Below are 24,139 nucleotides of genomic sequence, written 5' to 3'. Positions count from 1 at the left end.
ACTCTATATTCCAAACCCCAAGCCCAGGGTCTGAGAGTGAATGAATAAATACATGCTGGTGAGTTGGTTGAATGATTGATAGAATAAAAATCTTGTTGTCAATAAAGACCTGCTCATAGAGGTTATGTGTCATCGATGTAACATGAATCACAGCTGTAAGCCGTCTGCCCTTCAGAGAACAAGCCCAGCTGACTCACCCTCACACCCTAAAGCTGATGACCCAGCATCTGAGCATGGAACACAAAGGGATAAGGACATTACAACAGATAAAATCTTCGTCCCCAAAGAGTGAACCCCCAAAACTCCACTTCACATCTCTAAGTCACCTAAAGGAATACAAATGACAAATTCAAAGGAATTCCCTCAAAAGACTAACAACAAACAAAAAACTACTGAAAGCCCATTTGAGGGAGAAAATTGGAACAAAGGTTGAAGAGAGGCACGGCTGACCTCATGGAGGTTCCTTGCTGGTATCCTAAAACAGGTTTGTAGGAAGCCCTTTGGTGCATGTCCAAAGGCAGCCACGAAGATGCTTGCTCACTTTCCAACAGAGATGGTCATGGAGGTTCCTGATGATTTTTAAAATATTCTTCCTTAGGCTGGGGATGTATCCCTATGATAAAGCACTTGCATAGGACTTGCATACTCAGCACCAAAATAAAAATAACAAAAGAAAGTTCTCCCCAGACCAATTTCTGAAAATTCTAAGGGATTGAAAAAATCTCACAAACAGCTAAAAAGATGATAAAACATACAACTCCCATTTCGGAGGCTGACATCATCTATTTCCCCAAGAAAAGGCCACTCTTCCCTTTGTGGAAGTCCAGAGTGACATCACCTCCTGATCACCGAGCCCTTCCCTTAGGGGCTCCCAGCTGAAGGGTAGGCTTCCTTTGCAAATGTCACTCTTTTCTTCACAAAGCTCCTTGACTTTGTCTGTAGGCTGGATTCTGTTGCTAAGTGAAAGGCGCCCCCCGGGAGCAGAAGAGAGGAGGGGTGTGCACAGCTGGCTGGGGGGGCCCCTATTCACACAGCTTGTGGAAAATTCTATATGCCCTTCAACATCCCAGACAGAGGCCCCCAAGACCAAATTCAGCCTCCAAACAAAGCCTTCAATGCCGAACACTGTGAACCGATTATCGTGACTGTGGCCATTTCTTTATTCCCAGGGTGGGACTCTCTTTGAGGACCTGCATAAAGGCAGGCCAGTGTGGCTTCATCGCACATCTACAGAGCCACTTCAAAATGGGCCACAGAGAAAGCCCATTTGTAGATCCATTTTCTCAAAGTAAATAGAAGACTTGTGCAGTTGACAAAGGAGCACATTTGGTAAACGGATTTATTTATTAGTTAGCAAAATGAATACAATATATAGGAATTCTTCCTCAACAGCAATGCTCAGGAAATGATGTCATCGTACATCTGAGCTCTCTGTATAGCCCCACCCCCATCCCCACCCTCAGCCCCCAGTGTTTAGTGCATATTTCGAAAAAGAGCAAGAAGAGAAAAGGCCTCGAATGTGATTTGATGCTGATGAAAAGAGGCCAGGAGTTGGGATTGAAGTTTTCTGAAGAAAGTGTACTGGTATTAAAGATTCTGCAGACTTGTTGACCTTAGCTGACTTGAATGTTAAAGGTCAAGAGCCAAAGTTATTCTTGAGATATCTTAGACACTTTCATAGCCATGTACCTTATCTTTGATGTCTGACTTAACATCCTTATTACTAATGGAGCAGCTTTTCAGAATGTATCACTAAACTTGGCAGACCTCTAGTCTCCATAGCCCTAAAGCTAAGATGCTATCACATCTGAAACCTATGGAAGAGATTTCCCTGCCTTCCTGTGGACTGTCTACCTGATGCTACCACCAATTAATTGGTATATATTGATTTGTTTTATTTGTTGTTGTTCTGTGACTACAAAAGTTCAAGCAGCCTCTTTTATGGTAGAATATATCATTTAAGGTAACTTGAATCTGTGTTCCTGGGCTATGGTCACTCATATTTGATTCAGAATAAACTGTTATGTTATGTTAGTAGAGCTTAAAGTGACCAAATGAAGAAGAACATCTTGGGCTAAGTCAGTCTGAAGAGTCCTGAGCCCTCTATGTTATCCTGGGCAGACACTTAGAGGAGCAGTGCAGAGACTGTTGTTTTGATTTTTTTCTGCTGATGGATTATGCACATTCATATAAACATATACAAACACAGTCATGAACATAACTATACTGCATTTAAAAATGGAGAATATGGTCATGTGCCACATAATGCATTCCAGCCAACGTTGGACCTCATATACTATGGTGATCCCATAAGATTACATTACTAAGTGACATGGTAGCTGTTTCATTTAGCATAAATATTGTTCATATAAAATGATGAATCTGGCTAACTGCATTTCTCAGAATTTATCCCCATCATTAAGCAATTAATGACTATAACTTTAACATTTATTCTGTATTTTGTATTTTATTCCAGAGTTGGTGTTTCACCACTTACCATACTGCTCCGATTATTTGGGACCCTACTTAAAATACATTTTTATGAAGTATGAAGGATTTGCAAGAGGAAAGATGGTGTGGCCCCTTTAGTTGCCAGAGTCACCTATTGTGGCCACTGCTCAGCAACCCAGTCTCCTTAAGGACTGCAATTCTGCAGTTACACAGTTCGGATGAGGATCATAAACTCTGTGTACTTGTGGCATTGCATAAATGCAGTATATACCAGTTAATTTTGCAAATATATAAGCTACTGACAATCCCCTTCCAAAAGATGCTTACCAAGTATAATTAAATGGGAAACACAGAGTTAAAAAAATTTTTTTTTCTTCCAGTTTTAGTCCCAACAGGCAAAATGCTGTTGCACAACTCTGGCTCCAAGTTTAGTGAGTTTTCGGCAACTGGGGGAAAGTTTTGAAATAGTAAACAGGAAAGGAGAATAGACAGAGGGTGCCTTTGACTCTCCCAAAAGAAGGCAGATTCTAAACAGAACTGGTAGAAAAACTTTTCCCAGTAAAAACTAAGAGCTTTCATCAGAGGATTCCTTTATGTTGGCTAGAAGAACCCAGTGATACAGTCATCTGGGTGTAGCCAACAAGGATCATTTGATCAGGTTCTCAGGGTGGCCAGGGGCTAGTATGGCCACACAGCCTGGAGAAGAAGGGGAGTGGCTGTCTGGGCAGCAAGATACAACCAGCAAAATCACTGTTTCTGAAACTCATCCTGACTGCAAGACCAAGTTACCTAGGGAGGCTTTAAAAATGTAGCCATCATCAACCACTGACCAACTGAATCCCAGCTCTGGGAGCTGGATCCCAGGAATGGGTACTTTTTGAAACTTCTTGGTAATTCCAATATGGCTCCAGGATTAGGACATCTCCTGAGGTCTTGAGCCCAGGTTAGCACTTCCCTTCATAACTTCTCCCCTGGGGAAGTTTCCTCCCCTTTGGATCTTCGAAATAGCTGCGGGGATTGCAGCTACCATCCTATTGCCATTAAACAAACTGTTAGGACAGTGTACCCTTGGAACACCTCAGGATTCATCAGTCCTAAGGATAATGCCTTCCTACCTTTCGTTTCTCCAGGCTTCGCACCTGTTCTTACCTTGTTCCTCAAAGTGAGGTCCAGAGAGCAGCACCATCGGCATCACCTGGGACCCTACTAGAGATGCAGGTTCACAGGTCCTTTAAATCAGAACCTTTCTCTATACAAGATGCCCAGTGAGGGCTGCGGGTGTAGTTCTGTGGGAGAGTCATTGCCTCATATGTACAATGCCCTGGATTTGATCCCAAGCACAGCAAAAAAGAAAAAAGAGAGAGGGAAAAAGAAAAAAGGAAGGAAAGAAGGGAACAATTCTGTGCACATGAAAAACTAAGGAACACTGCTCTGGAGAAGAATATCCCTAGCCATTGAAAAATGGGTCATTTTCCAGGATTTTCTGTCCTTTCTATGTTCTCTCATATTGTCTCTAGTTTACTTAGAATCATAATCATGTTTCTGAATCAAGAGTACTAAAGACTACGCTGTAGCAATGAATTAGTCCAATCCTTTCACATTGATAGTCCAAAGCTGCCGCAGTCTGGCTGGGCACAAATCATGAGCCACTGAAGCAGGAACAAACTTTATTTCTGAACTCCACCAGCACACTCCACACACGCTCCCGGGAACTCCTCCCGCACGCCACGCGGCTCCTCCAGGAACCAGCAGCCAGAAATATCCTCCGGAAATCCATCCTCCTGCACTTCCCCAACCAATGGGAACTCTCCGGGAATCCCCGGGAATCCCCACGAGAACTCCAAAGTAGCGTGAGAACTGCAAAGTAGTAGCCAAGGCGGATAGTAATGCCTTGCCTGTCAATCAATACTATTGGCAAAATGCCAGGGGCCATTCCGACTTAGCTGTGGCTCTCAGCACAAAGCGTTGACCATTCTAAGGTTAAACTTGCCTACTTGATGAAGAGGAAAATCTAGAGCTTCCACAGACTTAATTATCATAGTCTTTTTACCTTAAGAATTCATCATCTATGTTTCAAGCTACAAGAAGCTCTGTGGATCACCACTGACTATTTTTAAATGTTGAGAACCTTATATTTACATTTTAACAGAAATACACTTAGTACTCGTAACCTCAGAAGATCCAACACTCTTAAGTATATACAGATGGTCCCCTGACTTATAAGGGTTTGAGTTAATAAATTTTTTTAATATGATGGTGTGAAAGTGATAAGCATCCAATAGAAACCATACTTTGAATTTTGAATTTCATATTCAACACTTTATTATAACAAAATAGATGTTACAGGTTGGATGATTTTTGCCCAGTTGTAGGGTTAATGTGTTTTGAGTGTGTTTAAAGTAGGCTAGGCTGTTACCATGTTCAGCAGATAAGATGCATTAAATGCATATTTGGTTTATGATATTTTCAGTTTATAATGGGTTTATTGGGATATAATCCCATTGTAAATGAAAAGTGTTATGCTCTAATAAACAGGGTATCTGCAACAGGCACTTTTGTGTTGCTCTGAGACTCCTACGAGCCAACCACAGCACACTTAGGCTTACCTCCGGTTTTGACCATAGGACCACAGATTAGACAACTGTGTGATTGTGCTCGATTCTACGTAGAGTATCACAGCTCCATTTCTCCTATCCATTGACTGAAATAAACCAATGTTATATCTTGGTTGAGAAGAGCTGCTATGATATCCACAAGGACTGGATCACTCTAGGACAGTGGTTTTCAAACTTTAATTTCTGGGAGACCAGTTAAGACACAGATTATTGGGCCTAAGTTAGAGTTTATAATGTAACAGTTCTGGCAGGGGGCCAATAATTTACATTTCTAACAAGTTCCTGGTGATCCTGCTGTTGCTTTTGGGGGCCACATTTTGAGAACCACAGCTCTGACCCTCTACCTATAGAATGGCCCACAGGGCATCAGATGTCTTGTTATAAATGACTTTTCAACTTGGAATGGAACCACCACTTGGCCCAGTTATCCCACTCCTTGGCATATATCCAAAGGACTTAAAATCAGCATACCACAGTGATGCAGTCACATCAGTGTTTATAGCAGCTCAATTCATAATAGCTAAGCTATGGAACCAACCTAGGTGCCCTTCAACAGATAAATAGATAAAGAAAATGTAGTGCTTATATACATAATGGAGTGTTACTCAACCATAAAGAAGAATAAAATTATGGCTTTTGCCAGTAAATGGATGGAACTAGAGAATATCATGCTAAGTGAAATAATCCAGTCCCCCAAAGACCAAAGGCCAAATGTTCTCTCTGATATGTGGGTGCTAACCCACAATAAGGGGGTTGGGGAGGGAAAAAACCAGAAATCCACTGGATTAGATAAAGGGGAATGAAGGGAAGGGTGGGGGGATGGGAATAGGAGAAGCAGTAGAATGAATTGGACATGACTTTCCTATCCTTATATATGAATACATGACCAGGGTAACTTCATATCATGTACAACCACAAGAATAGGATCCTAATTAGAATAAGTTATACTCCATGTATGTATAATATGTTAAAATGCACTCACTGTCATGTATATCTAAAAGGAACACATTTTTTTAAGAAATGACTTTTCAAGCAGGCATGGTAGCACATACGTGTAATCCCAGAAACTTGGGAGGCTGAGGAAGGAGGAGTACAAGTTCGAGGCCAGCCTCAGCAACTTAGTGAAACCCTCAGCAACTTAGAAAAACTGTCTCAAAATTTAAAAAGTTAAAACCAAAAAGAACCAGGGATATAATTAAGTGGTGAAGTACCCCTAGGTTCAATCTCCAGTACTAAAAATAAAATAAAACACAAAAGTGACTTTTCCAATATGTCGGTGGGCTCCAATGGGCCCCTACCCTGTTTGGCAGATGCAACGCACACCTGGCTTCATTTGTTCAGCATAAATCTCTGCCTTGTTCCTCCCCTCAGCCCCACTCTTCCCCTTCCCAGATCTCTCTGATTGACTCTCTTTCTCATGTGTCCCTATCTTTCTTCCTCTGCTTAATGTCAAGGTGGGCTTTAGGTCTCATTCTACTGTTGTACTGAGAAACTCCCATCCCACCCTGCAGGGTGCTTGCCATACCCAAATACACACATTTCATTGGGCTTCCTTCTTTCTCAAAGGCATTTATCACTGTGCCTACTTAAGCAGCTACCCAAATTCTCTCCACCTTTGACGTCACTCTCCTCTCTGAACCCTCTCAGAATGTTGCTCTTACTGAAGAAACTTAGATGCCCTTCAATAGATGAATAAATCAAGAAACTGTGGTATATATACACAATGGGATATTACCTAGCATTAAAAGAGAATAAAATCAGTTTCTGCCAGACGCGCAAGCACCGCACTCAGGGCTGAATTCTGGGTTCGAGACGGGGGAAGGAAGCGGTCCATCTCGGTTCTCCACACCGGTCAGACCACAGAGGAGGCCAGCAGCCACCATGTTGGTAAACTGACGTCACCACACCTGTTTTTGACTGACCGCAGCTCATTCAGCCATAGAACAGGTAATTTCAGGCTGCAATTCGCCTGCGGCTTGCAGACAGATTGCTAGGGTTCAGCGCCTGGGGGCTTCTTAAAATTTGATCTTATCGGAGTGAACACGGAGCGCGGGGCGGCCGAGTCCCGGCTCCCGGAACCGTCCCGGAACCGCCCTGGCTCCGGGCTGCGGAGCCTGTGGAGGCTGCTTCTTGGACCCTGCTAATATCAGAGCAAACACGAAACACCAAGAAGCCGAATTCCAGCTCCCGGAACTGAGCCCGCGGGGACTGCTTCTTGGAGCTTACACTTATAGGAGCTTACACCGAGCACAGAGCGGCCGAGTTCCGGCTCCCGGAACCGTCCCGGAACCGCCCTGGCTCAGGGCTGCGGAGCCCGCGGAGGCTGCTTCTTGGACCCTGGTACTATCAGAGCATACACCAAACACTAAGCGGCCGAATTCCGGTTCCCGGAACTGAGCCCGCGGGGGCTGCTTCTTGGAGCCTACACTTATAGGAGCTTACACCGAGCACGGAGCGGCCGAGTTCCGGCTCCCGGAACTTCCCTGGACCGGGGCTAGGAGCCCGCGGAAACTGTGTCTCGGTCCGGGTCCTGCTGAGGGCAGGTCAGGACTCACCCATTGCTTGGGTTGCCTGGCAAGGGGAACGAAATGCTGCCATTCGCATAGGATACCAACATGGCAGAGATCTGATGTCATCAGAAAGCGGCGGAGGAGAGATCTTCATCAATACCAGCGGTGACATAAGCAGTTGGTCTCCTGGTAAGGGGGGTGAGGCTCAGTCACCCGAGTCTCCTCAATTTGTCCTCGAGCCAGAGGGAAGGAGCCGGGCCGCCGCCAGCCCCCGGAGCAGGCCCAGCGGCTCGCCAGCGTGGTGACCGCGTGACCCCAATTGGAGAGGGGGCGGAGCGGAGCCGCCACCCACACCCGCCAGGTAGGCAGACCCACGACCCAGTAGTACATGGGCGTGGTAGGAGGGGCAGGGCAGAGCCGCCCCTCGCGCTTGCAAGGTAAACAGACCTGTGACAGCCTGGCGGGTCAGGCCCAGTGGCCTGCCAGTGTGGTACACACGTCACCCCAACTCGAGTAGGGGCAGAGCAGATCCTTATCCCACGCCCGGATCAGGCCCTGCCGGTGTGGTGGTCACGTGACCCCAATTGGAGTGGGGGTGGAGCGGAACCGCCACCCGTGCCCGCAGGGTGAGCAGACCAGTGATCAACCTGCAGATCAGGCCCAGGGGTCCGCAGGCGTGGTAGGAGGGGCAGGGCAGATCCGCCGCCCGCGCCTTCAAGGTAGGCAGACCTACAACAGACCGGCGGATCAGGCCCAGGAGCCTGCCGGCGGGGTACAAACACCACCCTAATTGGAGTAGTGACAGAGCAGAGTCGCCTCCCTTGCCAGGAACAGACCCAGCATCCTGCAGGCGGGGTAGTCACGACACCCCAATTGGAGTAGGGGCAAAGCAGAGCCTCCACTCGTGCCCGAAAGGTGGGCAGATCTGCGACCGACCAGCAGGACAGGCCCAGTGGCCTGCTGGTACGACAGACACGTCACCCCAATTGGAGTAGGGGCAGAACAGAGCCGCCACCAGCTCCCAGAACAGGCCCAGTGACCTGCCGGCGTGGTAGCCACGACACCCCAATTGGAATAAGGAGAGAGCAGAGCCGCCGCCCGCACCTGCAGGAAAGATACGCAAGCAGTATGAAAAGACAAGGAAAGAAAGGACCACAAGCAATGCAGGTCAACGCAACTTTAGAAGAGGTAACAGCTGCAGCAGATGGAATGTCAGATAAAGAATTCAGGATATACATGCTTCAGATGATCTGGAGTATCAAGGAAGACATTAAACAGCAAAATCAGACAATGAAAGATCACTTCGACAACGAATTACGCAAACAAATCCAGGAAGCAAAGGATCAACTATACAGGGAGATAGAGGTTATAAAAAACAAGCAATCAGAAATCCTAGAAATGCAGGAAGCAATAAACCAACTTAAAAACTCAATGGAGAATACTACCAACAGAGTAGAACACTTAGAAGATAGAACATCAGACAATGAAGACAAAGTATTTCAACTGGAAAAGAACATAGACAGCTCAGCAAGACTGTTAAGAAACCATGAGCAGAACATCCAAGAAATATGGGATAACATCAAGAGACCAAACTTAAGAGTCATTGGGATACAGGAAGGTACAGAGCTCCAAACCAAAGGAATGAGCAGTCTATTCAATGAAATAATACAAGAAAACTTCCCAGACTTGAAGAATGAGACAGAATCCCAAATCCTAGAAGCCTACAGGACGCCGAATGTGCAAAATCATAAGAGATCCACACCTAGACACATTATAATGAAGATGCCCAACATACAGAATAAGGAGAGAATTTTAAAAGCTACAAGAGAAAGGAAGCAGATTACATTTAGGGGCAAGCCAATCAGGATAACAGCTGATCTTTCAACACAGACTCTGAAAGCTAGAAGATCCTGGAATAACATATTTCAAACACTGAAAGATAATGGGTTCCAACCAAGAATTGTGTATCCAGCGAAATTAAGCTTCAGGATGGAGAATGAAATTAAAACCTTCCACGATAAACAAAAGTTTAAAGAATTCGCAGCTAGAAAACCATCTCTTCAAAACATCCTAGCCAAAGTATTACAGGAAGAGGAAATGGAAAATAACAATGAAAACCAACAGTGGGAGGTAGGACAGTAAAGGGGGGGGGGGAAACAATCAAAGAGGAAAACAAACAATGTTTAGTAACAGAAATAAACAAATATGGCTGGAAGAACAACCCATATCTCAATAATAACCCTAAATGTTAATGGCTTAAACTCACCAATTAAGAGACACAGGCTAGTAGAATGGATCACAAAACAAGACCCAACAATATGCTGCCTACAGGAGACGCATTTGATAGGAAAAGACATACATAGGCTGAAGGTGAAAGGTTGGGAAAAATCATATCACTCATATGGACTTCGGAAACAAGCAGGCGTGTCCATACTCATATCAAATAAAATAGATTTCAAGCCAAAGTTAATCAAAAGAGATAAAGAGGGACACTACATACTGCTTAAGGGAACCATACACCAACAAGACATAACAATCATAAATATTTATGCCCCAAACAATGGTGCAGCTATGTTCGTCAAACAAACTCTTCTCAAGTTCAAGAGTCTAATAGACCACCACACCATAATCATGGGAGACTTCAACACACCTCTCTCGCCACTGGACAGATCTTCCAAACAAAAGTTGAATAAGGAAACTATAGAACTCAATAACACTATTAATAACCTAGACCTAATTGACATATATAGAGTATACCACCCAACATCAAGCAGTTACACTTTTTTCTCAGCAGCACATGGATCCTTCTCAAAAATAGATCATATATTATGTCACAGGGCAACTCTTAGACAATATAAAGGAGTAGAGATATTACCATGCATCTTATCTGATCATAATGGAATGAAACTGAAAATCAACGATAAAAGAAGGAAGGAAAAAGCATACATCAATTGGAGAATGAACAATAGGTTACTGAATGATCAATGGGTTATAGAAGACATCAAGGAGGAAATTAAAAAATTCTTAGAGATAAATGAAAACACAGACACAACATATCGGAATCTATGGGACACATTGAAAGCAGTTCTAAGAGGAAAATTCATTGCTTGGAGTTCATTCCTTAAAAAAAGAAAAAACCAACAAATAAATGATCTCATACTTCATCTCAAAATCCTTGAAAAAGAAGAGCAAAACAACAGCAAAAGAAGTAGAAGGCAAGAAATAATTAAAATCAGAGCTGAAATTAACGAAATCGAAACAAAAGAAACAATTGAAAAAATTGACAAAACTAAAAGTTGGTTCTTTGAAAAAATAAACAAAATCGACAGACCCTTAGCGATGCTAGTGAAGAGAAGAAGAGAGAGAACTCAAACTACTAGCATACGGGATGAAAAAGGCAATATCACAACAGCCACTTCAGAAATACAGAAGATAATCAAAAACTATTTTGAATCCTTATACTCCAATAAATTAGAAGATAGTGAAGGCATAGATAAATTTCTTAAGTCATATGATCTGCCCAGATTGAGTCAGGAGGATATAGAAAACCTAAACAGACCAATATCAATTGAGGAGATAGAAGAAACCATCAAAAGACTACCAACTAAGAAAAGCCCAGGTCCCGATGGGTATACAGCAGAATTTTACAAAACCTTTAAAGAAGAACTAATACCAATACTTTTCAAGCTACTTCAGGAAATAGAAAAGGAGGGAGAACTTCCAAATTCATTCTATGAGGCCAACATCACCCTGATACCTAAACCAGACAAAGACACTTCAAAGAAAGAAAACTACAGACCAATATCTCTAATGAACCTAGATGCAAAAATCCTCAATAAAATTCTGGCGAATCGGATACAAAAACATATAAAAAAAATTGTACACCATGATCAAGTAGGATTCATCCCTGGGATGCAAGGCTGGTTCAATATACGGAAATCAATAAATGTTATTCACCACATCAATAGACTTAAAAATAAGAACCATATGATCATCTCGATAGATGCGGAAAAAGCATTTGACAAAGTACAGCATCCCTTTATGTTCAAAACTCTAGAAAAACTAGGGATAACAGGAACATACCTCAATATTGTAAAAGCAATCTATGCTAAGCCTCAGGCTAGCATTATTCTGAATGGAGAAAAACTGAAGGCATTCCCTCTAAAATCTGGAACAAGACAGGGATGCCCTCTCTCTCCACTTCTCTTCAACATAGTTCTCGAAACACTGGCCAGAGCAATTAGACAGACGAAAGAAATTAAAGGCATAAAAATAGGAAAAGAAGAAATTAAATTATCACTATTTGCAGATGATATGATTCTATATCTAGCAGACCCAAAAGGCTCTACAAAGAAACTATTAGAGCTAATAAATGAATTCAGCAAAGTGGCAGGATTTAAAATCAACACGCATAAATCAAAGGCATTCCTGTATATCAGCGACAAATCCTCTGAAATGGAAATGAGGACAACCACTCCATTCAAAATATCTTCAAAAAAAATAAAATACTTGGGAATCAACCTAACAAAAGAGGTGAAAGACTTATACAATGAAAACTACAGAACCCTAAAGAGAGAAATAGAAGAAGATCTTAGAAGATGGAAAAATATACCCTGTTCATGGATAGGCAGAACTAACATCATCAAAATGGCGATATTACCAAAAGTTCTCTATAGGTTTAATGCAATGCCAATCAAAATCCCAATGGCATTTCTTGTAGAAATAGAGAAAGCAATCATGAAATTCATATGGAAAAATAAAAGACCCAGAATAGCAAAAACAATGCTAAGCAAGAAGTGTGAATCAGGCGGTATAGCGATACCAGACTTCAAACTATACTACAGAGCAATAGTAACAAAAACAGCATGGTACTGGTACCAAAACAGGCGTGTGGACCAATGGTACAGAATAGAGGACACAGAAACCAATCCACAAAACTACAACTATCTTATATTTGATAAAGGGGCTAAAAGCATGCAATGGAGGAAGGATAGCATCTTCAACAAATGGTGCTGGGAAAACTGGAAATCCATATGCAACAAAATGAAACTGAATCCCTTTCTCTCGCCATGCACAAAAGTGAATTCAAAATGGATCAAGGAACTTGATATCAAATCAGAGACGCGCCGTCTGATAGAAGAAAAAGTTGGCTACGATCTACAGTCGGTGGGGTCGGGCTCCAAATTCCTCAATAGGACACCCATAGCACAAAAGTTAATAACTAGAATCAACAAATGGGACTTACTCAAACTAAGAAGTTTTTTCTCAGCAAAAGAAACAATAAGAGAGGTAAATAGGGAGCCTACATCCTGGGAACAAATCTTTACTCCTCACACTTCAGATAGAGCCCTAATATCCAGAGTATACAAAGAACTCAAAAAATTAGACAATAAGAGAACAAACAACCCAATCAACAAATGGGCCAAGGACCTGAACAGACACTTCTCAGAGGAGGACATACAGTCAATCAACAAGTACATGAAAAAATGCTCAACATCTCTAGCTGTCAGAGAAATGCAAATCAAAACCACCCTAAGATACCATCTCACTCCAGTAAGATTGGCAGCCATTAGGAAGTCAAACAACAACAAGTGCTGGCGAGGATGTGGGGAAAAGGGTACACTTGTACATTGCTGGTGGGACTGCAGATTGGTGCAGCCAATTTGGAAAGCAGTATGGAGATTTCTTGGAAAGCTGGGAATGGAGCCACCATTTGACCCAGCTATTCCCCTTCTTGGTCTATTCCCTAAAGACCTAAAAAGAGCATGCTACAGGGACACTGCTACATCGATGTTCATAGCAGCACAGTTCACAATAGCAAGACTGTGGAACCAACCTAGATGCCCTTCAATAGACGAATGGATAAAAAAAATGTGGCATTTATACACAATGGAGTATTACTCTGCATTAAAAAATGACAAAATCATAGAATTTACAGGGAAATGGATGGCATTAGAGCAGATTATGCTAAGTGAAGCTAGCCAATCCCTAAAAAACAAATGCCAAATGTCTTCTTTGATATAAGGAAAGTAACTAAGAACAGAGTAGGGACGAAGAACAGGAGAAGAAGATTAACATTTAACAGGGATGAGAGGTGGGAGGGAAAGGGAGAGAGAAGGTAAATTGCATGGTAATGGAAGGAGACCCTCAGGGTTATACAGTGGAGGGGGTAGAGAGAGAGGAGGGGAGGGGAGGGGAGAGGTGGGGAGGGGGGAGGGTGGATGATGGGAAAGGCAGCGGAGCACAACAGACACTAGTATGGCAATTTGTAAATCAATGGATGTGTAACTGATGTGAATCTGCAATCTGTGTATGGGGTGAAGGTGGGAGTTCATAACCCACTAGAATCAAAGTGTGGAATATGATATGTCAAGAAATTTGTAATGTTTTGAACAACCCACAATAAAAAATTAAAAAAAAAAAAAAAAGAGAATAAAATTATGGCATTTGCAGGTAAGTGAATGGAGCTGAAGAATATCATGCTAAGTGAAGTAAGCCAATCCCAAAAAACCAAAGGCCGAATGTTCTCTCTGATAAGTGGATGCTGATCCATAATGAGGGGGAAAGCATGGGGAAAATTGAGGAACTTGATTGGGCAAAGGGGAAAGAGGAGAGGGAGGATGCTTGGGAGCAGGAAGGATACTGGAATGAGATGGACATCATTACCCTTGGTACATGTATGTCTGTACATATGACATGACACAACATCGGGTACAACCATAGAAATGAAAAGCTGTGCTGCAATTGCATACAATGAATCAAAATGCTTTCTGCTGTCATATATGCCTAATTAAAGTAAATTAATTAATTTTTAAAAATTTTAAAAATAAAAATACCCATTGGACATTAAAAAAAAAGAATTTGGGGCTGGGGTTGTGGCTCAGAGGTAGAGCACTTGCCTAACATGTGCAAGGCACTGGGTTCAATCCTCAGCACCACATAAAAATAAATGAATAAATAAACAAATAAATAAATAAATAAAGGTATTGTGTCCAACAACAACTAAAAACAAATTAAAAAAAAAGAATTTAACTCTTCAACTTCTACCAATGTCTGAGTAAATTTTCTCCAGCCTAGCACTAAATTACTACTTTGGTTCGCTTAGGTGTTGATGGTATTGTTCCTAAGGACAGAATTGGGAAGGGAACAATTCTTGGTTAATCAACAAGTACAATACAGTAGAGATCAGCACAGGACTTACCATGAATGAACCACTGCATTTGAAATCCCTTCTCACGTTGACCAACCCCATCCGTATGGAACAGCACTTGAAGTTTGGAGCCTGTGGTACTCCCTGGCGAGGGAACGTTTGCTCCGCAGTAACGCCCAATCCGATTTGACCCATCATAGAGCTGGAATCAGAATCATTTTCCAATGTAACAATATTTCATGTGGCTTGTTGAAGGAAGAAGGCCAAGTCTACTTGTGTAGCAAAAACTTTTCCCGCTTCAAAGTAAGGAAAATCTGCTGAAGTGGGTTGGATACAGGAGGCTTAACGTAAGAATTAGAATACTGCATAAAGAGGGCTTTGGAGATGAATGTGATTCCTGAGGCCAATAAATTTGGAAATCTGACTATTCATTTTTGGTTTTATGTCAATGTAGCAAGTCCAAATATAATCCAGGTACAGAATGGGGGTGCTGAATGAGCTGCCTTCATATATTGACACATAAAAGATGCTCAATGAATAGTAGCTATTATAATTTTAAGGTATAAATCGGTCAATAAAATCCTTATTAACTGTAAAAAAAATCACACAGTTTAGGATGGAACTAAAAAACATCATGCTAAGTGAAATAAGCAAGACTCAGAAAGCCAAGAGTCAATTTTTTTTTCATATGCAGAAGCTAGAGTAAAATAAGGAAGAAGGGAGGGGCAGGCAGATCCCATGAAAGCAGAAGGAGATCAGTGGCATAGAGGGAGGGGGTGGAGTGAAGACAGGAGGAACTGGAAAAGGGAGGACCTAAGGAATGAAATTTATCAATTATCCTATGTCCCTAGATAAATATATCACAGTCCACCTTTATATATATCTATAAAACACCAATTAATTAATCAATTATTAATTTTAAAACAATTAAAAAAAACCAGAAGGAAGACCAGTAGGGTAGAAGAAGAGGAACAGGGGAGGGAGAAAGAGAGGGAAAGAGGAAGTACAGGGGCCTGAAATAAAACGAATTACATTCCATGCATGTATGGTTATATCAAATCGAACCCAGCTTTATGTATAACTGTAATGCACCAAAAATCATTTTAAAAAACAAGACATTTTTAGAGCAAGGCACAGTGATGCACGCATGTAATCCAAGCGACTCTGGAGGCTGAGGCAGGAGAATCCTGAATTCAAAGCCAGCCTAAGCAATTTAGGGAAACCCTATTTCAAAAAAAACAAAAAGGGAGTGGGGGCTGAAGATACGGCTCAGTGATTAAGCACCCCTGAGTTCAATCCCTGGTACCAAACAAATAACAACAACAACAGACATTTTAAGAAGGTATGAAAAATAAAAACATAAAGATTAATCACACTGAAGATAAAACTGTTAATATATTGTTAGTACTAGAAATGTATTTGGTCAATCTTTTTCACATGTACATGTATGTGTATCTGTCTATAAATTTATATAATAAATTTGTGCAGGTATGTGTGTTTGTATAAGTTTGGGCTACATATCTAATTATATTCTGTTTTTCACTAAGCATGTCAATAAATAGTCTGTGTAAACATTTTTAACTGTGGCATTAAATGCTGGATTTGCATTCTCATTTGATTTTGTTCATTTATCATATAACCAAATTTTGCCCATATAAATATTTGTTTGTTTAAATGTGTCTTTAAAAAGATTCCAACAAAGGGAATTAGTCAGAATATAATCTTTTGTGGCTCTTTTTATACTAGTATTAAATTTCACACCAGAGAATTTATAATAAATTACCCTCTCACCTGCTGTTTACAGATGTTTCTCTCAGTGGAATTTTGTCAGTTATGACTCCTATTATTTTTATAACTGATAGTGAAAAGTTGTGCTTTGGGTAATTGTCTTAGTTTGGGTTATTTTTATTACTTTGGGATCTTGAGGCTAAAGATTTTTATTTTTATTTTTATTTTTATATTTAGACTGATGAGGTCTTTACTCATTTTTTTTGGAGGTATTTCTACAAACTGTTGTGTACCCCATTTATCTGCATCATTGAATAACCTCATTAAACACAGGTCTCCAAATTAAAAATTAACAAACAAGAAAACTGTCTCTCTTCACTTGGGAAAGACAATGCCAGTCCAAAAGGTTGGGCTTCTCCTGAGGAAGATCATTGTAGTTTCTCTTAGTCCCTTTGATGTCCACATTAAACACTTTGTTCCAGTTGCCCTTGGGATTAGCTTCCTGTGGCCCTAAAATGGAAAATATCTGAGGACAGATGCATGACCTTCCTTGAATAGTCTCTTGAAAAGTATGTATATATATGTAAGACTATATGTGAGTTTGCATTATCAGTGGGTAACTGGATTCAATAAATTGCAAACTGTCCAAATCACTTTAATTTAATGAAATGTTATGATAAAAACTAGTTTGAAACATATCAAGTATGGAAAACTTTATAACCAAATTTTACAGAGTACCTCTGTGAAGGCTTCCCTAATCCCCACACTCAGGCATAAATTGAGTTTTCCTTTGAAACCCCTTAGCGCCTTTCATGTGCAAATGGTCACATTCCCTTGCATTATAGTCACAGGGGAGGCCTCTTATTGCCGCTAACTGATTATGGATTCTTACAGGACAGACTACCTCTGGCTTTCCTCTCTCCACCTAGAGCAGAGCATTAAAGGGCAGGTTCTCAATACATCTCCAATGAGTGGGCACAACAATTTCCCTACAACTGCATTTAAGGATTTAATCTGCACTACTCCTTGACTCCTGTATAGCTAGATAGGCATTAGCTTCATACAGTCCTCAATTTTAGCCTAATCATGGTAGGCAGGAAAGGGTCTGGGCCCTTTGTGGCCACTTCATAGAAAAAGGAACCAGGATGGTGGCTCAGTGGTAGTGTGCTTGCTTAGCACATGTGAGATGCTGGGTTTGATCCTTAGCACCAATAAAAATAAATAAATAAAATAAAGGTATTGTGTCCACCTACAACTAAAAAATATATTTAAAAATCAAAGAAAGAAAGGGGAATGAGGTGGAGCCTTGTTCAAGGTCATAATAAATCCGATTTCTAAATCTTGACCTGTCTCCCTGAGGTCTCTTAGCTATTTATCAGGCACACATGTTGGTGAGATTTGGGGGAAGGTCAGCAGAGATTTCAAAAGAGAAGCCGAGATGTCCATTCTGTTCACCTCTCAGTATGAAATCTAAGTTTTGTCAGCAAACTGAATTAAGATGAGGTGTATTTTTCAGGTTTATCACTTTAGATTTCTTTCTTAAAAAAAAAAAATACTGCTGCTTCAGAAAATGTGTGTTTCTTATCAAGTTTTTGTTGTTGTACATATTAAGCCATAATGAGGGAGGGAGCATACAGAGGGGAAACAATAACAAACCACAACATTTTTAAAAAGAAAAACAAAGTCCTTGGGCTCAGAGCTCAGGCTCACCCCTCTAATACAGGGGTGAAGTGGTGGCGGGGAGGCCACCATTGCAATCTCTGTGCTTCTAAATCACTGCTTTACTGCAGGGTGTCTCAGCTTCAGAGTTTTTATTAAGTCTGTTACATGAAGTCCACTTGGAAACCAAAGACAAAAAATAAATAAATAAATAAACATTCTGTTCCCAAGTAGAAACATAAAAAGTAAGAAAATACTTTCTTATCTTCCACCCTGAAGGGCTCATTCTGAACTCTGGATTGCAGTTTAGTGAACAAAGCTGAAAAGATTTCATCTTTATCCAAGAAAAATGAAGGTAACATTTCCATATACACCCAAGCTCCATGAATCTTACAAAGTACTGGAGGCAAAACATTGAGGAATCATATTTTGATTCTCCTCAAGGTCATGAACAATGCAGTGTTTTTGCCTCCCAGTGCGGCAAGGTTAAAAGATGTGACATTTTCACATGACTGTGAGGGGATTTTTTTCCCCTTCCTTCCGGTGGGATTACTTCATGGAAGGAAAGCCCTGCATCCTAGCTGTTCAGTGATCTTAAATAACACATTGTGAATGGATCAGAGGGTGGGGGGCAAAGGCGGTGGGTTTGGGGAACACTGATGAATGACAATTAGTTTCTTTTTGCCTTTGGAGGGGAAGGAATGATTCACTGAAATAAATATCCAATAGATGCTTGAAAACACTGACATATAATGTCAAATAAATTAATGAATTAATTAGTGTAGAACAACGCCTCCAGGAGAGGAGAAAAGAAACCCATACCCCTGGGTTTTATGTCCTTTTAACGTTTACACTTAATTAAATCAGTTTTTGTGTGTGTGTGTGTGTGTGTGTATTCACACAGATGGCTAATGTCAACCTTCACAATTCATTCCCGCGTAAATTTACCGCACAAAAAGTAACAGTCATTTTTCAAAGTACACAAATACAGGTTACCATGGAAACCTGTTGGTGTCTTGGTGCTCTTGACTCTGTTTTCAGAGCAGAATGTTAACCACAGGACATTCCAGCTGTGACTCATTGCGAGACTACTGGCAAGTTTTCCAACTTGGACCTAGTAAACGCCTGGTTTCTTCTGCTTTTAGAGAGCCAGAAATCTACACTGAGTGGAAAATACTTGAATTTCTAGCTAAGCTCATTTAAAGGAAACTAGAAGAAACTAAGAAGGGAACAACTGAGATTCTTACTTTGATTATGCAGATCTAATCTGTATAATGATATTTAGAGATTTTTTTTAAAAAATACAGAAATTATAATTACATTTTCAAGTTGGCCATTAAATATATCTACCAAGGTGGAGATTCGTATACTATAAAATCTGTGTAGAATCTTTCTAGTTTTTCTCTTAAGAAGACTGACTACTCAAAATTTTTGTGGCTTAGATAACCCTTACCCCAAACCAGGCCCCAAATATCTTAACCACTCTTAGAACACACAAAGAGGAAGGAAATCTCTTGCCTAAGCCACACTTACCAATGTCTACCCACTTTCTTTGCAGGGAGTTGATAATTTGTAAAAATATATTTCATTAGACCATTAGTGACTTTAGACTCTGGTTGCAGTATGAAATGATGCATAGGAATATTCTAAACATTAAGGACCCAAACAAGGTGGAAGATATAAATAAAACTGAAGACACAGTGTGGTCAGTCATGGGCAGAGATAGTCCAATTCTCTCAAGATGAAGGGTTTTGTTTGTAGGAACTTTAGGAATCCCTGGAAGTCAAGTTCTAAGTGAGAAAAGACCCAGACCCACCTAACATACACACCTCTACCTATTCCTTCAGGAGAAGTCAACTTTAGGAATTATAAGAACAGAAATAAAGTATCTCTTTGTTGTTGTTTATGACTTCGAAAATCTGTAACTATAGTGAATGAAAATTATAATTAATTGTCCAAATGAGCAACAGATGTATAGATTGGCTTTTTAAAAACCCATTTTAGGATCACAGTGAGTAAAAACTCAGCTTCCCCCCCCCCAGTGTTACGAATTGAAGGCAGGGCTTCACACTTGCTAGGCCAGTGCTATACCACTGCGCCACATCCCCAGCCAGCCCTTCTATTTTAGATTGAAATCTAATTCAGACCTAATTCAGACCTCTTCTAAGTATTTTTTCTTATTTCCTAGAAGTTTTTCTGGAAGGAAATTCTTTTTTTTTTTTTCAATAATGGAAGATTAATTTTAAGAATTAGGACTGGGGGTCATAGTTCATGGTAGAATCCTTGCACCCTCCAGACTGCAAAAAAGAAAAGAGAAAAAGGGGGAGGGGCCTTGCCATTCCAGACTTAACATAGTCCACATAGAGGAAGTGAATCTAAAGTTTCTTTTAGATGATCACTAAAATAGGAGAAACTTCCAGAAAAAAAATTAGCCCGTTTCCTATTAGCAGTCTTTAACAATTCCAGTGAAAGCTTTATCCTTTAGGGTTAAATACATAATTGAAAGAATTCATCTGCTGTGAGGAGGAATTGGGGTATAGTAGTGAACCCACCATCATGGCAGGGAATATTCTAGTCAACGTAAAGAAGCTAGTTGTATTTATGAGAACTAGACTCGATGAGTTCCTAACAGGCTTTTGAAGTCAGGTAACTGATAGAAGATTATATCTCAAACAGAAGCAGGAAAATCATTCACTTACAGGGTCATACTAGAGTATAGTCAAACTGGTCATGAAGGGGCAGGGTTTCCAGTCTAGCTCCAAAATGTGCTTAGAACATAATCTTGTGAAAATTACGTTCTTTATGAATTTGGCATCCTCATGGTACGTACCTCATAAGGTTGTGACAAATGAGACAAACTATGTAACAGGTTTAGTATGAATGAGGCCTGCCATGTAGAACGTGCTCAAAAATGGTATTCTAACTTTTGAGCAGAGGCAAAGGGAACCAGCATTCTTTCCAAAGAAACTCCCCCAAAATAGCTTTGAGAAAAGAAATATGATGAGTATAGAGAACTGAGGCTGACTCAGATAAAACACTTCACAGAAATGATCACTGGCAGGGCCGATGGGGAAGCAATGAATCAAGCGAGGAAATGGATAGCCCCTACTTGCAGTGTGTTGCTATGACAACCTGGTTTTGTGTGGACACTGAGGCCATGCCTGACGTGCTGGATGTTCAGCCCAATGCAAATCATCCTGAGTGGGACAAAGATAAGCATGAGGAATGTGTTGGAGTTTGAGGGAGGATGGTAATCAGGCCAGCGGATGGGAGCAAAGAGAGTAGGAAATCAGAAGCTCTCATGGCTACCATGGTGAGGTGGGGGAGGGAGAATCAACTGGCAAGAAAAGCGACCCTACATGCTAAAGCAACAGTGTTTTTTCCTGTTGCAGCCTCCTCTCCCCTTGCTGGCCTGCCCCACCCTGCAGCTCCAGAGGCTCGATTACTGGAGCTCCAAAGGGCTGGCAAATTCTTGGTGAGCCTGCTCAGATCTTCCTAACTCCACACCACAACTGTAGCAGGATCTGTGGAGCTGGTTCATGAGAATAAGGCTCAAGTGTGGTGTTGCTGAAGTTTACACACACATCTTAATAAACCCTGAACACTCACAGCTTGCTTTAAATTTTAAAAATTTTGAAATGTTCCTGGAACAACAGCAGAAAGAGTCAAAGAAGAATCACGCAGCAGGGTACGGGGTTCCCACTATGGATGAGGAGCCCCAAGGGGGGTGAATATAAAACTAAGTTGAAGAGGGTAAATTAGGCTAAGGTCCAAGAGGAAGGCAGACAAGCAAGAGTGATAGGCCCAAGAGGCTGGATGATGACCCTGGAGAGGCCAAGTCCCCTCCCCTCAGCTAGACACATGTCACTCACAAGTGCCTCTCATACACAGGCTTACATGCATTTTCTCCAGTCACAGAAGAAGCCATACTGCCATGTGCTGACAGGGTGGGGCAGGAAATATGAAATATCCATCTAAAATTAACAATTACTCATAACACTGGGCTTTGCATGAGAGCTTGCTCTCATACTAAGAGACCAGCACTTAAGAGACCACATTCTGAGTTTCTCTGTGTGACTCTGAATTAGAGAGCTGTCTCAAACCCAGACCATACTGTCGCCCTTCTGTGTGATAATTATTACCCACTCTTACGTGTTTATTTCTGCTTTCTGTGCATTACTCATACTAGAAGCCACAAAGCCTGATTTTGGTCTTTTCATTTTTTAAATCAATGTCTAATCACGGGTGTGGGCAAACATTTAAATGCAAAGATGTTAATCTCATAATTATTTATAACAGCAAAAATTTAAATGATTCTAAGTGCTTGGTGGTAGGAGCTGGTGGCTCCACGGTGACAGTGGAGTTTGTAATGCTGAAAATAACATGGCAAATAAATAAGTCCACAAACTAGAAATAAGTCATTTTAGGATTATATGTACAGAATAATCTTTGAATGTTAAAAGAAATAAATATATGCAGAGAAACCACAGCAAATAAATAGCATCTAATAATACTAGTAGGGATGTAACTTAGGTTATTTTTAATACAGCTAAGTTTTTCTGTTTTTCCAATTTCTTGCAATAACTATGTATTCCTTTGAGATTAGATAAATTTATTTTTAAAGCATTACCTTTGGGGACCTATGGGCATAGTAATATGCATTGGTAATGTTTTTCCAAGCTTAGAATTTCATATCCTTTTAAGCTATCAGATACCCAGCTGGTCTACTAACAATATTATGCTGTCTACCTCCATAATCTCTTTTAACTCAGGATCATACATCAACACTAGTTCATTAAAATGTTATCATATAAGATAATCTGCTTCAGCATTAATTTAAAATCATTTTGTCCTTCATATCTCTTTTCTATCGTAACTAGGTTTATATTATTAATTAGGCTAATTATATATTTCAAAAATAATTCCTTTAGATGTTCAGGGACTAAAGACTTCCTATCAATGTAAGTTTTGATAGCCACTGATGGCACAGTGAGTGCCTAATTCCCTCCCTCCCCAGTCTTAAGTGAAATGCTTTGAAAAAGCCAACAGTGGTCTCTTGTGTACAAATGGACACTTTGTTCCATAAACTGCAGGCTTTCCTCCACCAATTGTCCCACCCACAGAGAAACACTAACCATTTTATTATTATTATTATTCTACTTCCTAAAAGCCTCCCCATCTGCTGAAGATGGACTTGTTGAATACAGAACAATCTGGGTAATAGAACAACATGAAATCCCAGAACCTTGAGCTGGAGAGACCTAAAGTCCTGTTACCCAGGCCCTTTTCCGAGTCGGCAAGAGAAGGGAAAGCCCATTAAATAAATGGTGTGGAAACTGAAAGGTAACGATGTCATTATTTTTTTCCCCCAAATATTCCAATTTAGAAAGTAGAAAATTGAGATAGTTAACCAAAAGTCACAACAATGATTACCAATATTTAAAAGTCATCATTGGAATCAATGCATTCTTTCTCATACCAGGGCCTGTTTAGATGGCAGGAGGGACTCATGTGAATTTGCTGACTTTGGCCTGCCTGAGGAAGAAGGCAAAGTGAAAACAAACCAGGAAGGGAGGTGTGGATAGAACAACTTCAAGTTTAGAGCATCTGATGGGATCATTACTGGTTTAAAGGTAGTTTGGAAGTTGTCAGTTTAATTATTGTTTATTCTTGTTTGAGCAAATACCGAGAGCAGAAACAGAGTTTCTTTGAGTCCCAAAGCTCCCTTTTGAAGGCTGGTACCTTTGCCTCACTAACAGCACCAAATTAATGCAAACATATGAAAATTCTTCATTGTGAGGGATGCTCAGAAAAATTTAGCATTTCTTTTTGAAACACTATGGGATTTTGATCACACTGACCAAAATCTCTCAAACATCTCTCTTTTTAATTATTTGCAATTAAACAGGTCACATTTTACCCAGGTAACTTTGGAGCCAACGTTTTTTATAAAATGCCTCTTGCCACACTTAATGACATTACAAAGAGTAGGGCTTAATTAACTTTTGGATACACTCACAAATACA

The 24,139-nt window shown here is 40.7% G+C and overlaps 1 protein-coding gene across 1 annotated transcript in view; it reads right to left on the bottom strand.

Moving 5' to 3' along the window:
* The window catches only part of Cubn (cubilin), a 283,244-nt gene that overhangs the window by 164,243 nt on the left and 94,862 nt on the right, over positions 1 to 24,139 (bottom strand). Inside the window, exon 28 of the mRNA XM_046423004.2 lies at positions 14,778 to 14,928. Within this exon, the coding sequence (XP_046278960.1) occupies positions 14,778 to 14,928 (151 nt within the window). The remainder of the gene's footprint in view (positions 1 to 14,777; positions 14,929 to 24,139) is intronic.

The sequence above is a fragment of the Marmota monax genome, unplaced genomic scaffold, assembly GCF_021218885.2.
Source record: "Marmota monax isolate L192 unplaced genomic scaffold, Marmota_monax_Labrador192_F-V1.1 WCK01_AAM20220418_F8-fsc00098, whole genome shotgun sequence".
Classification (NCBI taxonomy): Eukaryota; Metazoa; Chordata; class Mammalia; order Rodentia; family Sciuridae; genus Marmota; species Marmota monax.
This window is presented reverse-complemented; position numbering and strand designations above follow the sequence as displayed.